General features: G+C 43.1%; 1 protein-coding gene across 1 annotated transcript in view; it reads right to left on the bottom strand.

The window, feature by feature from the left end:
- The window catches only part of RBFOX2 (RNA binding fox-1 homolog 2), a 172,975-nt gene that overhangs the window by 38,033 nt on the left and 119,545 nt on the right, over window positions 1-15,397 (bottom strand). The window contains 1 exon segment of the mRNA XM_042792194.1: window positions 9,934-10,080. Coding sequence (XP_042648128.1) covers window positions 9,934-10,080 — 147 coding nt within the window.

Below are 15,397 nucleotides of genomic sequence, written 5' to 3' on the forward strand. Positions count from 1 at the left end.
CCAGCAGACAGATGGTCTGGCCAAATAAAACAAGATCCATGCTTAGGTCATCCATGAAGACTAACCCTCTAATCTCTAACCTTGAAGACATGAGTCACTGTTCTCACAGACCTGATTCATTCACTCAATGATTACCAAGAATGTCTACTTACAACTCCGAACAGCAGCAGGGGAAAAAAAATCCTCAGCAGAGTTTACAGCCTCTGAAGAAGGCGTTACAGGACTACACATCTCAAATGTTCAGGTTGTGCAGGAAGCCTCCTCCATGAACTACTCATACACATGCCATATGATGGATACACACACACACACACACGTGGACCTTCAGTCATGCCACAGCACAGGAGCTACAGCATCTTGTTCTTAGTCCCTGGAGTGACCTTGTACCAGCTTTTAGTCATTTTTCTGTAAAGCAGGTAAATGAGAATCATCTCCCCTACAATGGTAGCAGGGGCTGTTGGAAACAACAGTGTTAAGAAACATAAAGATATTAACAGACATCAGCTATGACCAAAACCCAATTTTCTTGCTTGAATATGATGTACCTTACGATAGAGGCAAGGGCATTATACAAGGAAGGGTATGTGCATGCTGTGTGTTTCTTTCCACCCAGATGACATGAAGGCAGCAGACTTGCCAGCATAGGCCGTAACTATATTATATATAATAAATTTGAGAAATCTGGCACCAGAGAGCTTTTGCCTTCCAAGGCACTGACAGTTTGGTAGGGCCCCTCTGTATGCACTGTTCCAGCTGGCCCTGTCTCCCCTCCCTGTCTAGAGCTTTCAAAATAAGCTCCAAAGTGCGCCAGACAAACAACTTAACCCTAAAGATGAAACAACAGGGAGTACAAAGTTAATTCTCTAGAAATCATGCAACAACAAAAGGCAACATGAGCCACCATTCAACAGTATCACATCCCTACAAGAGAACTCTGTATGCCCAAGCAGCTTTGCACCGGCCCTATAAAATCCACTTCGGCAAACCTCGAAGATGCCAAACAGCCCATCCTCAAAGACGGCTGAAATTCAAAAGAGCCAGGAAACCAACCTTTTAGACAGGAAACCATTTCAGGTCCTCAGGATCGAAGTACATGAGCAAGACCATTTCACATGCAGGCTAGGTCCATGCTGCAGAGAGGTCTTTACCCTAGCTCCCAGCTCCATGGGATATACTTTCAGCTGAGAACAGCTGGCTCCACCGTAGCATGTATTAGCCAGTGCTTAGTTACAGCAGCATGGGGTCTGCCAGAACTGTGCTGCTATCACTGCATGAACTTCTTCACCTAAAGCTGGGTCACATCTCTTTGAAACAGTGGGGCCAACTCTGCTACGGCCAACCCTGTTCAGCCAAGCGAGACCAGTATGCTTTGCTGACAGTAAGATGGAAGCATCAAAGATTTATAAACCAAAGCACTACCATAGTTTACCAACTGAACAGACAGTAAACAAGCACCAAGCAGCCCTTATTAGGGTTGACCTGTCACCCAGCAAAACACGTTTTCTAAGAAACAAGACTTTAAAAGGAAGCCACACAAAGGGTACAGATTTCTAACAGGATTTACAGACCGCAGCCACCCCAGCAAACAAAGTTATGAGGAACATAGTTTTTCAGTCATTTGTTATCCTCTGACTCACAAATAAAAGATTTTCACACAAAACAAGGGAGATGGGAGTGAACAGTACCACAGGGTACTGTTCCAGAGATCTTAACACCAGGCCAGCTGCCAAGTCTATGCTTCTAGCTCCTGCCTTGTGCCACCCCAGAGGTGTGACTGCACTGTAACCTGGTACTGCTGCCACAGAAAAGGTACTTGGACCCATGCCCACAAAAGCAGCATACATTCAAAGCTCAGTTTGAGAGGACTCACACATGTAGACTGAATTAATATAAAACTGGGTTCTAAAAGACAACTCCACCTAATTTTACCCAGACCTTTTATGCAAGTAAATCCAGATACAGCACAGCACTGTTTCCCGAATGATGTTCAGACCACTCTCACTGCAGACTCTTCCAGCAACTCATATGAAAACCTAAACAAATCTTAGATAAAAGTGCGATCAAGCCATCCACTGCCTTCCACCAGACAGTCACTACTGAAGTTTTTATGTCCTGTGGCGTCAGCACGGAGTTTTTGCAGCACAACACAGACAGTACAATAGCTGCTGACAGCTGCAGCGGCACAAGTACCCCTGCGCAGAAGTACCACGGCCCCCGGCACAGCCATGCAGACAAAGCACAATGCTCAAACAACTCTGAGTGCACAAGTCACTGCCACAAGGTGACTCCTGAAATCACACTGGTAAAGCACATCAGGGTAAACAGCAAGTGCCCCTTCTAACTCTACCCATCAGCAGCAGGAATAAAGTCCTGCCTTGGGACCGGGCTGGAGCTCGCTCTCGTTGCGGGAAGAGCTTGGAAACGAGAATCGTCACAAATAGGCCAACCTTGTGTCAGAACGTTTGTTCTCCAGTACTGGCACACAGGACTTGTTACGTGTGATCAGTGGCCAGTACTATTCGGAGATGAAAAAGCTAAAATACACGGTGATATCCACATGGCAGGATTTCCTCCTTCAGATGCCCGATCCACTCAGAAGGCTGAGTCCCTTTCAGCACCTTTCCCACTGCTGTACTTCAGGCCCCGCTGCATCAACACCAGCTGGTCACAGCTTCTTGGTCTATCGTATTATTTACCTACTTTAATGCCTAATGTGCAGTTTTCTGCCATTGCCAATACTTGTGTATCATGAATTACTTGTGCATTTAAATTTTTCTACTGGCAAATACAGACCTAAAATTCTACCAAACTCTTGGTGAGAAAGAGCTGTAGTCTAGCTTGTTATTGCTTTAGCCTCAAACTATAGGCTCATGGAGGTGTTCTGCACTCTTGACATCAGAAAGAAGCTGGATGAGAAATTACATCCACTGAGATATTTTAGGATGTGCAAAGTGTCAAAATGTTTCCCCAGTGGCCAAGATCTGAAGGCTACAAGAGCTTCCAAAAATATCTGAGTTCCCAGAGCTGTGTTGCTTGGGTCATACAAAGCAGTGCCCTACTACAAACATACACCATAAAGAACCTCACAATAGAGATACGGATTCTGCTTAGAGAAGGTGAAGGGTAACAAAATTACCTGCTTTAAAATCTCATGTTAAAAAAAAAGTAGCTACCATTCTGCCACCTTTAATAAATGAAGTTATTAATAACTTCATTAGCTGAAAGTTATTAAAGGTGGCAGAATGGTCACCTTTTATATAAAACAGCTATTGTGCATTATTACTGCTGTAGCTGATAATGCACAAAACCCCTTTATCAACTGAGCTGATAATGTTCCCCACCAGAAGTAGTTAACAGCCTATGAGCAGCAGCCATAGAATGAGCATGGTGTAAAAAAGCCAACGTCTCCGTCTGAAGACAGAGCTTGAGAGAATTCACACCTGCACGGTGCTATCCCACCTTCATCTGCAATCATCGTCAACAAAGTCCTTATTTTTATCTTATACTATCTCCTTTTTTAAAAATAGTAGGAGATTCTTGAGCAAAGAGCATTTTACCACAGTAAATTCTGAGAAACGTCAATGCTGACTCCTCATACTGTTGCTCTCACAACCAGTAAGAAGGGTTTAGTGCACAGACTTCTGTACACACAACCAAAACGATCCACTTTGCTTGTATTTGTGGAGACAATTAATGGACCAGCTTGAGAACAGATGGATTTTCCTCTTGCAGGTGGTCCAACCTAGACTCCATCTGACCCAGGAGACTCTGAAGCCCGGAACCGACCAGACTATCCTGGCTAATTTTATACTGGGAGGAAAACTGCTTCTTGAAGCCTAAGGCTATCAGCCATGAGGTGTAAGCACAGACACTGTTGTAGCACCAATCTGAAAGGACTGGAAACACGTTGAGGGAAACATGAGCTTTTCTTCAGCCTACATGGTCCAGTAAGGATGGGGACAGCCTACCAGCAGTTAAGGACAAGACTATCATCATCATGTCAGAGTCCTTAACACACACCAGCCAAAGAATGTCCCCCAGAAATTGTGTAATAAGATTTCGAAAAGAGTTGCTAACTTGTTTTTAATGGTGATGGCAACTCTTCTACTCCCTAAGTTTTTCTATTGTTTAAATTAGCCTAAATGACTACGAAATTTTCTCTTATTTCAAGGTTAATTGTGTTAAATCTCAGCTTCCAACTGGAAAATCTTATTATGACTGTAAACAAGACCTAAAACCCCTATTAGTAAGTATCATCCATGCATAAGCACCTGTACAGAACAGACTTGTCATCTCCCAACCTCTCTTTAAAAAGCTGAGTAAAACATGTACCCAACACCTTCAACACAGCTAAAAAGCCACTCATCTTCCAAGCCCTAGATTTTCTTTTTTGCTCCTAAACTGATCTCAAAACTGAACAAAATTGTGCAGTCTTTTCAACGCTGAACATGAACAAGATCACATTCCTCTTTCAGCCTGATACGCCCCTTTGCATTGTTGAAGCAACTGTCTTCGACGATCACTAGTACTCTCCCCAATCAGGGTTTTCCAAAGAAGCTTTCCATCCTACAAGCACAGTCCAATTCCCAAATACTCAGTACTCTGCAATAAGCTGCATCAAACATGTTTTTGTTGGATTTACTGTCAGTTAACCAGGCATTTCAAGTCATTCTCTAACAGTAACATTTTATTTCTCTTTCTGCCTCCTCAAATAGTTCTTCAACTGAAAATCTTACCCGCAAGGTTTTAACAGCTCTGTCTCCATGGGTTGATACAGATACTGAACAGGACTGCAACTGAAACAGATCCCTGGGGAAACCGACACCAGAAATAGTCTTGATCACTGATGTCTCCCCAATAACTACTATTTTTTTTTTATTATCTATCATTAAAGAGGTCTCCAATCCCTCTAATGTGTGCTCTGTTTATTTGAGATAAATATTCTTTTTCTTAAAAATCAAAACTGGTCACTTGGATGAATTCAAATAGTTGAGAAAAGCTCAGCTATATCAGTACTGCTTTGTACAACCTTGTCAAAATAGACAGTATTTGTCTGAAAAGATGTATACTACCTTATACAAAGTCACACTGAATAGCTATTAAACCATCTCTTTAGATTCAAATGTTTTTTAAAACGTTCCAAAATTATTTTTATCTTGGACCAATATACGGGTAATTAGTTCGTAGCTCTTCGGGTCATCTCTCTCAATTTTATCAGTAGTGAATCCTGGTGGGCAGCATTCAAGCCTTCTGCAACTCCCCTAGCTTACAATAATTGGCTAAAAATTAACATTAATGAATAAAAGAGCTCCTTGCTTTCGCTATTATCTTTGGATTTACCTTACCTAGAGCTGCGTTTTTTTAATTATTAGCGAGCACTGTCACATCTTCCTTTGTTATACATTACATACAAAACTAGATATGGTACAAATACCCCCTGTTACATCATAAACACAGCAAGCTGAGGTTTTTTGCTGGGTTTTCTGTTTGATTTTTTGTGCTTTGTTTTGTTTTGTTTCTTTTTTTCCCCAAAACACAGAACTACTTCCTAATTTTATATTGGACCTACACCGAGATCTTTTCTGTTTGCATGTAAAAAATTGACACCTTCTCTGAATCCACATTACTTACATCTCTGTGATTAGCACATTTCCTTTCTCACCTGCTTACGTTTACAATTATATTCACTGTCATTTACTTCCTCCTCCTCTTCATCCTCGCATCCCTATATGCAGAATGCTTTGTGTTTTATTAACACAGTTTCAATGACTCTGGAATCATGCCTTTTTGGCCATCAGCATGATTTTGTTGAATACTTTACAGCTTCCATTAACACTTCCCTTTTAAAAGGTACCTTTCTGGGCAGTTATCCTGCCAATTGTTTAAACTCTAAAAAAAGACTCTTCTAAAGCTCCTTACGTTACTGCCTGATGCCATATTCTGTTTGGACAAAGTAAATACAGACAAATAACAATCACTGGTACCTAGGCAACCGTGGGATTTCAGGTCAGCTATTAACTCTTCTTTATCTGCTAGAACAAGGTCAACTATTGATTTATTCCACAGTGGGTGCAGAACTGCGTGCATTAAAAAATGACCTGTTCCTTCTAGAAGCTTTCTGGAGGTCTTTTTATTGGCATCATGAAATGCCAAGTAAATATTACCTGTTTTAAGCAGCCTATTTTATTTGTCTCCCTAGAAGAAGCATATACAGAAGGAAATGTTTGTTCCATTTCTGAGGATATCTCGGGGACCTGTTACAAACAATAGGTGAGAGATGGTTTGAAACCTGAATAACTTGAATTTGTCAGGAAATACTTATGTCTGCAGCTTTCACAAATGGTGAAGGTTTGGAAAGTGTTATGTAATATCCATTTAACCACACATGAGACAACACGTCTGAAGTCCACCTCTACTCAAGTCTGGACAAAAGCATTAGCTAATGTTTTGTGCCCCGGGACTGGGCTGACCTCTCACATGCTGTTCCATCCTCAGGGGACTACTTTACTCCCTCCCTACCATCACATTTATTTCTTCTTCCATGGCTTTGCTGTCTATCCAATTCCTCTCTTTGTACAGTAGCTTGGGAAAAATCACTCCAGGCTAGGATTTTGAGTCTCTCAGATATGACGTTGAGGAGATGTGACCTGACACACAGAAGGGAAAGGGAGAAGATGGGGGTTACAAGATAGCCACAGCTGAAGATTCAGACAACTATGTGTCCCCTGTAGGAGAAAGGATTGGTTTCAGTGAGTCACCCAAGGGAAAGCATCCCGATCTTGAAAAAGAAATAGGAGCAGGGAGGATTCAGAGAGAAACTCTCCTGCTTGAGGCTCTGAGCATGATGAGAAGCAGCACTGAGAGAAAGAGAGAGATGTGCAAGAACCACTGATTATTACACCTTGGCAAAGTAGTAAAGGTCTCTATTACAGGAAAATGGCACTTTTTTTGTTTTTAGTTTTGGTTTGTTTGTTTTTTTTTTTTTTTTTTGGTGCCCCAAAAGATGAATGCTCTTCTGATAGGCATACCTCTCAGCAGACACAGGGCCAGGTGAACTAGCAAAAGGTTTTATAGGGGATTTACCATTTGCCCCAGTTAAAATCGCATCACTCCACTGGAACTTGAGATGATGTTTAGAGAAAAAATAAACAAACAACAAATGACTTGGGGAACACCCAAACCCAACATATACAGCATATTTCCCCATTTCTATGTACAACAAGTGGCACCATATGGGCCCCCAAAGGGCAGGAAACCTTAATGCAAGCAATTAGGCTGCATTTTCTACAAGTCACTTTTCAGGACAGCAGTTCATTCAATTACCTGGGTCTCCCAAACTGCAAAGCAGAGTTAAGTGTCACCAGGACAGGGATGTTCTTGTCATTTCCACCTCATCCCCATCCCCCACACAAGGAGGAACAGCATCAAGGTGAACAAGTGTGAAAGGGCCCGGTCATCAAGCCAAGCACCTGTCCCAAGGGAAGGGGCAGCAACAACTTGGAACAATTTATGCAAGCCATGTAGCTCCCAGGAGAAGGGAGCAGCAGTAGCACAGAGCAGGACGTGCTAAATACAGACTGTAGCAGGTGGTCCAAGAACTGGCTGTGATTTCAGCAACCGGTTTATCCAAACCGGACGGAACTGCCTATCGTACAGCCCTGCAACAGCAAAAAGCAAGCTAAAAAACACAAAAGCATAACAGGCAACTGAGAGGATTCGGCAATCACAGATTGCCAGGAGATGAGTCTCACCCTGAAAACATTCCCACAGATGTCAAGAGTGTGACAATCTAATGTATGAACAACACGGAAGCAAAACCAGGCCGCTTGCAAGAGAATCACAGAACCATAATTCTGTCTGGGACCTAACTCCACGGGTCATTTAGTACAACCCCTACCAAAAGCAGATCTAATGAGATCTGGCTGGCCAGGCTGTGTCTAGTCAAGCCAGTCAAGGATGGAGGTTTCCACAACCTCTCTGGACCACATGTTCCACTATTTAACCACCCTCACAGTAATCACAAAAATTTCCCAATATCTAATTGCAATTCCCCACGTTCCAACTCGTGTTTGTTGTTTCTCAACTCATCATTATACACAACGAAAAAGAATCTGGCTACATCTTTCCTGTACCCTCAAAAATATCCACCTGTCCGCCCGGCCCCCTGCCTTTTCTTCTCCAAGCTGAAAAGGCCCGGATCTCAGGCTCTGCTCACATGCCATGTTCTCCAGCCCCCTGACCGTCTTAGTGGTGCCCACTGCGCTTGCTCCAGTATTTCACCTAGATGAAGTACACTTCTTACCCTGGAGAGCCCAAATTGGACCCAGTATTCCACGTGCAGTCCAGCAAGTGCTGAAGAGAGGGTGGATCACTTCCCTGGGCCGGCTGGCTACGCTCCCTAACACAGCCCAGGATATGGTGGGCTGCCTCTGCCGTGAGGACACACTGCTGCTTGTGTCCGACTTGCTGTCCATCAGGACCCCCAAATCTTTTACTGCAGAGCATCTTCCTAGAAAACAGAGCCCCAGACTGTATTGCTGCAGGGGTTATTCCATCTCAGATGAAAGGCTTGAAAACTCCCTCTTGGTGAGCATCTTAAGATTCCTATAAGCCCATTTCTCCAGCCTGGCCAGGTCCCTCTCAATAGCAGCCTTGCACTCCTGCATTTTGATCACTCCTCTCCATTTGGTCTCATCCACAAAATAGCTTCTTATGGACACTAAAAGCTTCAAGAACAAAGAGCAAAGATCTCTCACAATATATAGCAACTCGGACTCTTGCTGAAGACCATCAGTGACATTTTTAACATTTCTGTACACTCTGTACTGTCCAACCTATGAACAGGTAAGCCCAATTCTTCTCTCATTTATATCAATCTAAGCTTGAAGTCCATGAATTTGACACATTTACATACTGTAACACTACCTGCCTGTGAGAGTGTGTGTCTATGTGCATGCATACACACCCACAGAGATGGCTCAAGAGATGCAACAATTGAAACAGGAACACTGCAAGATTTTGCAGGAGCAGCTGGCTATGCAGTTAGGACCAAGGTACACACTCAAAGGCTAAGGTGATAAGAGGAAGCTTAGCTTTGGTCTTTCCTGACCTGCGTCCTTTGCACTGCATCTTAAACAGGCAGCAACATTTCAAGTCTGTTAGCTTTGTAAATAATAAGAAATATTTCTGAAGACTTTAAAAGGTGACATCAACCAAGGATTTTACCATCTTATCAACATGTCAAGGATTCCTGATGATGATATATAGAGAACTTCACTTGAAGGTTAGGTCATGAAGCATCTAACTCATTTATCAATGTGTCCACATAGAATGAGTCACCACCAGTACTCATGTGAACAAACTCTTCCTCAAAGAGCTTATAAAACGAGAATGATGAATAGCATACAAAGATTAAGGAAGACAAACTATTTGGTCAAAAGAAACAGAATGTATATCATAGACAATGCAAAATACCATCCGACTTGAACTAGCTTTTCCATGTGCAACAGCTAGTCGGCCAATTCCTTACAGCAATTTTTCACCACAGAAGTGGATCATGAGGAAAGACAAATATTTCAACAAGTTTCTAAGCAACTGAAAAAACAGTGCTTTGCAAGGGATATATTAAGTCAATGTTTAATCCTAGCCTTTACTGGGAAATAAGGTGAAGTTTGGGTGGTTTTTTTTTTCCCCCAAAACCAATTGTTAGGTTACGCCCAACATATTGATATGAACAACACAGTTATAAGCTTTTGTATGCATCTAGCAGCTGCGGTAAACACTACCAATTGTCCTAGTCCTGTAAATATTTTACAGTGTACTGACTGAATTGAGGGGAAAGGGCTTTTCCTTCACAATGAAAACAATAGCACCACATGTCCCATCTGTGGGGAAGAAGAATCTGCCATGTCTTAAAAGGTGCTGGTAACTTACCCCAAACATCTGCCGAAGGTCAGGATCTCGAAAGCGGAAGGGAATGTTAGACACATGAAGTCGTTTTGGAGTGGATTTGCTCTCGGTATTCTCACTGCTCTGTGTCTGTGATTGCTGTCCATCTGTCTGTGCCCCTCCTTCTGTCTGCTGAAATCAGAAAGACAAAAGTGTGTGCATGAATAGAAACCACACAAATTCCTTTCGTGTACTTTGTCTATCTCTTTTCAGGTATTAGTACTATACTTGCGATTGCGGTATCGGAGCACTTGACAACTATTTTGATAAAGCCAGTAATGCTTAACAATTGATCTGTTGTTCTTCCCCTCCCTTTCCATGAGTAAACAGTAATGAGATCTCAACCTCCCTCCTCCTCTCAGATCACCTTTTGGTTTAGTAGATTTGCCTTTGGTCCTCTTAAATTGCTTCTCTCTTTTCCCTTGTTCTTCCTCCCTTCAGCTGCTGCCATATGAAAGCTCTAATGAAGAGGCGGATCTTTCATATCCTGAAGCTGGGAGGTAGTACCGCCACTCTAATCTCATGTGGCAGGATGTTCATGCAATCATCAAAATCCCACAGCTGAAGTGTCAGCTCTTCACCGGGCCCATACCAGAAATGCATCCCCAGGCAAAACGGCATCTGCTCTGTCAAGCTCCCTTCAGAGAAACATTACCCCAAAAGATCTATAATTAAATGGTAAAATCCATATATGAACAGCTTACGGATGTCTTTGATTAACTTTTCTCGTACATTTAAAAGTCAGCCCAGGGACAGGAAACAGTCATTACCACTGCAGGATTTATCAAAATTCCAAGTGCTACTGTCTGCTACCAATTCCACACCAAAAACAAGGGAATTTGTTGCAGTGTTTCCACGCACTGACTGGTACTGTGAAGCCAGGTCAAGGGTGGGGGCCAGGCGTACTTAGGCACAGATAAAGTACAGCAAGAAGGCAGAGGAATAAGGGAGGCCAATGTGCCAGAGGAACGACCTAATGCCCCCACAGAGACGACAGGCAGGGGAGAGGAAAGAAAGAGAACCTCAGTCACTTGTCAAAAAGTGGTAAAATTTGAGCACAGCACTAAATATAAAGGAAGGGCCCCTTTGCAAAATGGCTTGACAAGAAAATGGTATTTTTTGCACTTTAGTCAGAAAAATTACCTCAGAAACTCAGAGCTACAGAACAAAGACTACAGTTTGACTGGTTTTATTGCTCTGTCCCTTTCCAAGGCAAGCATTGACAGACCAATGTATTCAAAAAGCACCTACCCACCCACTCCATCTCCTGCTGCTTGCCTCAGCTTCCTCGAAGTCATGCTTTGACCACCTGTGTGATGCACTTTCAAGTGTCATTTCATTTCTTTAGATGCCAGCCTGACTTCTTTAACCCATCAAGTGAAAAGTTCTACGAAAAGGCAAGGACTGTGTAATTGCTAGATGCTAGACTTAGCCTTTTTTAGGCACCTTCAAGAACACACACAGGCCTTAAAACTAAAGATTTAAGAGTAGGAGGTTTTTTTATTCTTTGGGGGCCTTCCCCTCTTCCCCTTCTGCCCCCACTCCCCCTCAATTTTAAATGCACAATCTGTGTACCAAAGAGGAAAGAAGTCACAGGGGAGTTGCCTACGCTGACTCCCCAACCACTGACAACTTGCTAGACTGCTCTGTGCATCATTCAATATACGACACATCACGAATATTTGCAAAGAAACATCTCTCCACAGATGAACTAAACTGGCAACATTAAGAGAGCTTCTTCTGGCCACAAATGTCTCTTACAGACATGACCTTGAACTTATTTATTGGTTATAAAGCACTAACAGGAGCAAGCAAACAATAAGCACTGAGGTCTTGTCATGCTGAACAAACCAGTGGCAGCTTTCCATTTTATTTTAGTAGGACTCCACAGGCAGCACAAAAAATATTTGATCTGATTAATATAAATTAAGCTGTGATAGGAAGAAAGGAGATACTGCCCTGCAAGTATCTCTGCTCCCCGGAGCCATGCAACTCTCTAGAGTAGCCTAACAGGATAAAACATTTTTATTTGACTAAGACTCATCCATTCCCCAAATATCAAATTTTCAAGAACAACCTCTGAAACTTCCCTTTGATTGTATCATATATTGCTTCCCTGAGTTCCTCCTCCTCTCCTATACTCACTCCTATGACCAAATCTATCTCCAAACATCCACAGAGTGCACCCTAGGGGAAGAATCAATGCAGCTGGCTTACAATTAAATCACACTATGCTATTTGGTGGTTTTATTTTTATGACTCCATCAGAGTCCTTTGCTCCTCGGGGCAAATCTGTCCAAGAAGTACCAAACACAGGGTAGACCATCACCACATCACACAATGTCTGCAAGTAAGTGATCCAAAATAACTCCTCAAAATCATCAACACCCCTGCTAAAATGGATCTCTACAAGCCATTTTAGAGCCCTGATACTGCAATTTGCCAAATTGCATGCTTTCTGTGTCTCTGCATGGAGCTGGCAAGTAAGCAAACACCCATGCACACAGGTGCATCCTCAAACACACAAACGTGCATCTTCTGCAGTGTGAATGAGGAAAGGCACAGATTCTGAACTGTGACGGCACAAATATTTTAGTCTTTCAGTTCACATATAGGTTGCACAGGGCTGGATCTGCCATTTCCACAGGGGAGGAAGCCGGGAGGTCATTTGCACTCCTCTCCCACCTGTCTGTTCACAGGCAGAGGGCAGAACTCCTTTCTTACCAAGGGTGCAATGTATCATGTACAGTGGCCTGCTCAAAACCACTCACAGCTGTTCCTGCATATGGCTGAGTGCTGCTGCCTCACAAGAGTCATTTTGCAGAACGTGAGAGATGTACAATAAGGGAAAGGCTTCAAAGAGAAGAAACAATAGTAAGAACAGGGAATCTCAGTCCACTCTTACCTTTCTGACTACACTAAGAGTCTCCAAATGCTTTCCAGGCTCTCACATATTCTGTTCTTCAGCAGTAGTTTAACATTAAATATCTTTTCTCTCTAGATTCTGTAGCTCCCTCATTTCTACCATCCATGGCCCTAAGGTAAGATTTGAACTTTCAGCCACTGTAACATTATCTCAATACATTTGTCTAGGGCCACACATTCAGCTACAACATAAATGAAAGAAAGTCTCCTCAGATCTTGCCTTGTTTCCCCCCCCCCCCCCCCCCCCGTCCTTTTATAGTTACTCCTTGTCTTGATTCATTAGGAAGGAGATGAAAGGAAGGGCCTGGAGCCTGTTCTCAGACAGCACATAATGCAGACTGGTAACAGCACTACCCTGACCAAGCCAGGTGATAAAAGCCCACATTTCACTGAGTGCCCACTCCCCATCCTGACTCCCTCTGTACACCAAGTTTCAGCTCCTTCCTTCTGGCCTCACATCAACCCTTCGACAGAGAACCACCGGCCCTCTCCCTCTGCTGCAGATAGCAGTTCAGCTCGGAAGGGAGCTAATACATGTTCTCCAGGTCCCAGTGCCTGTCATCAGGCAACACAGAGACATGCTGCAGCAAAGATCCTGCGTTTAGAAACAGTATTGGATCCACATTACCTCCTCAGCATAGTCTGTGCAACATACGCTTATGCAGGTGATAATGTCACTGACGCCTGCACATGCAAGCTCTGAGCTCTGCTCAAGGTCACAGAGAAATGCATCAGAGCTTTAGACATGCGCAATATGTGCTTCGCTTTTAACTACTTGCTGCCTGTGCCCCTGTGCCAGCTCCTCCCTTACACCCCTCTGCAGTAAGGAAACCCCAAGCGAGAAGAGGCAACTGCAAGAAGAAGTGTGGACACGTGCACATTTGCACGTAAAAAGGGCGAATGACACCAGGCAACACGAGGCTGTTCTGGAAGGTTTAGGGGCAGCTCTACAACCACCTTCCCGCTTCTTGACTATGCTCTTCTGTCCTAAAGCAGCTGGTGAACAAGCAATTGCTGAGGATTTCTCCTCGGTGGGAGGGAGGCAGGGGCCCCAGTGCCACCGGAGCTCCAAGCAGATCTCCATCTGCATGGCCAGACAGAGGGCTACCTCCCCGACGAGCCAGACAAACAGCAATGCTACAGGCCAACACAGACTCTATTAATACTCAGCACATTCTGTTTCCATCTCCCACTTGCTTCAGGTCCAAGTTATAGAAAAGCAAAAAAACAACCCCCCGTCCTCTCTCCCAGGAAGCAGGCGGTCCAAAATGCTGTGAATCATAATGAGGAGGTTAAGAGCCATAAATCACTGCAAAGAAAATATTTACAAAATACAAACTGTAACTAATAACTATATTTAAAAGGGGACTTGGGTGGCTTACAAAATCTGGGAGACAGACTGTGCTCACTCCACTGCTTCTAGACCAGTCTTGGATCCAAAAAAAAAACCCAAAACGAAACCACCCCATAAAAAAAAATCCTGTTTGTATCAAGAGCTTGAGGAACTGTTTAGAGATAAGGACTGAAAGCTGTAACTGGCAAAAGGCCACCTTCCCACTGCAAACAAGAGTGCAGACCATGTGGGAAGATCTCTAACTTCTAGTGAAGAACCTGTGTCAAAACAACCAGTCACCCACCAATGAACAGATACCCACTCAGCAGGTTTGGTGGAGAAACAAGTGAAAAATCAGGCACTACACACAAAACCCCTCTCCTGCCCCACCACACTCTACCAAAGCAGGACTGAGCTCCTACACATTCAAGAGCAAAGGGCATGGGAACTTCTGCTGCTTAAACAACACTTGTTTAGCAGACAGAAGACCACAGGTCTAATAATCACCTTTCAACAGCAGTAAATATAATTTTAAAATTACATCCATGTACTTGATTTTGCAGAGATGCCAGCAGTGTTATATTAAAAAAAAAAAAAAAACTTGGGCTACGCTATAGGCACAATTAACAATGTGCCCAAGTACTCTGTATGACAAAAAGCAGACAAAACAAATTGCTAAGGACGTACGAATAACTTCTGCTAGGCTTTTAACTATTTTCAATATACTCAGATTAATTCAGGGCATTTTTTTCTGATTGTTAGTTACCTGTTTTCAGACATACCGAAGCTTGAGCCATTTTGTTCACTTTCCTCATTAAAGATATACCCCATCTGAATATGAACATAGGAATCTAACATAGGAAACTTTGCTACCTATCCTGCACAACAAAGACATCTCTGATGTGTCAGATAATATTTTCCATGTAGTGATGTTTAAAATTACTTTGTTTTTCTGAGCAGTGTGTTTTTATAGGTGCCTTTTTTTTTTTTTTTTTTGCCTCTCTCATTTTCAAAGTGGTGAAATGAAGCCCCCTGAAAGGCCTATTCTGCTGGTCACGATGTCAAAAGTTTTGTGAGCAGTTCCAGGCCATTCCTCACCCAGCAGGGATACCCTGACAAGGTAGAGGAGGCAGCAAGGTTTCCTGAGCTAGTGCTCACCCCTGGAACGCTCCATTGACAGTAGCACAACAG

This window comes from Tyto alba, unplaced genomic scaffold (genome assembly GCF_018691265.1).
Source record: "Tyto alba isolate M040663 unplaced genomic scaffold, T.alba_DEE_v4.0 Super-Scaffold_2, whole genome shotgun sequence".
In the NCBI taxonomy this organism is placed as follows: domain Eukaryota; kingdom Metazoa; phylum Chordata; class Aves; order Strigiformes; family Tytonidae; genus Tyto; species Tyto alba.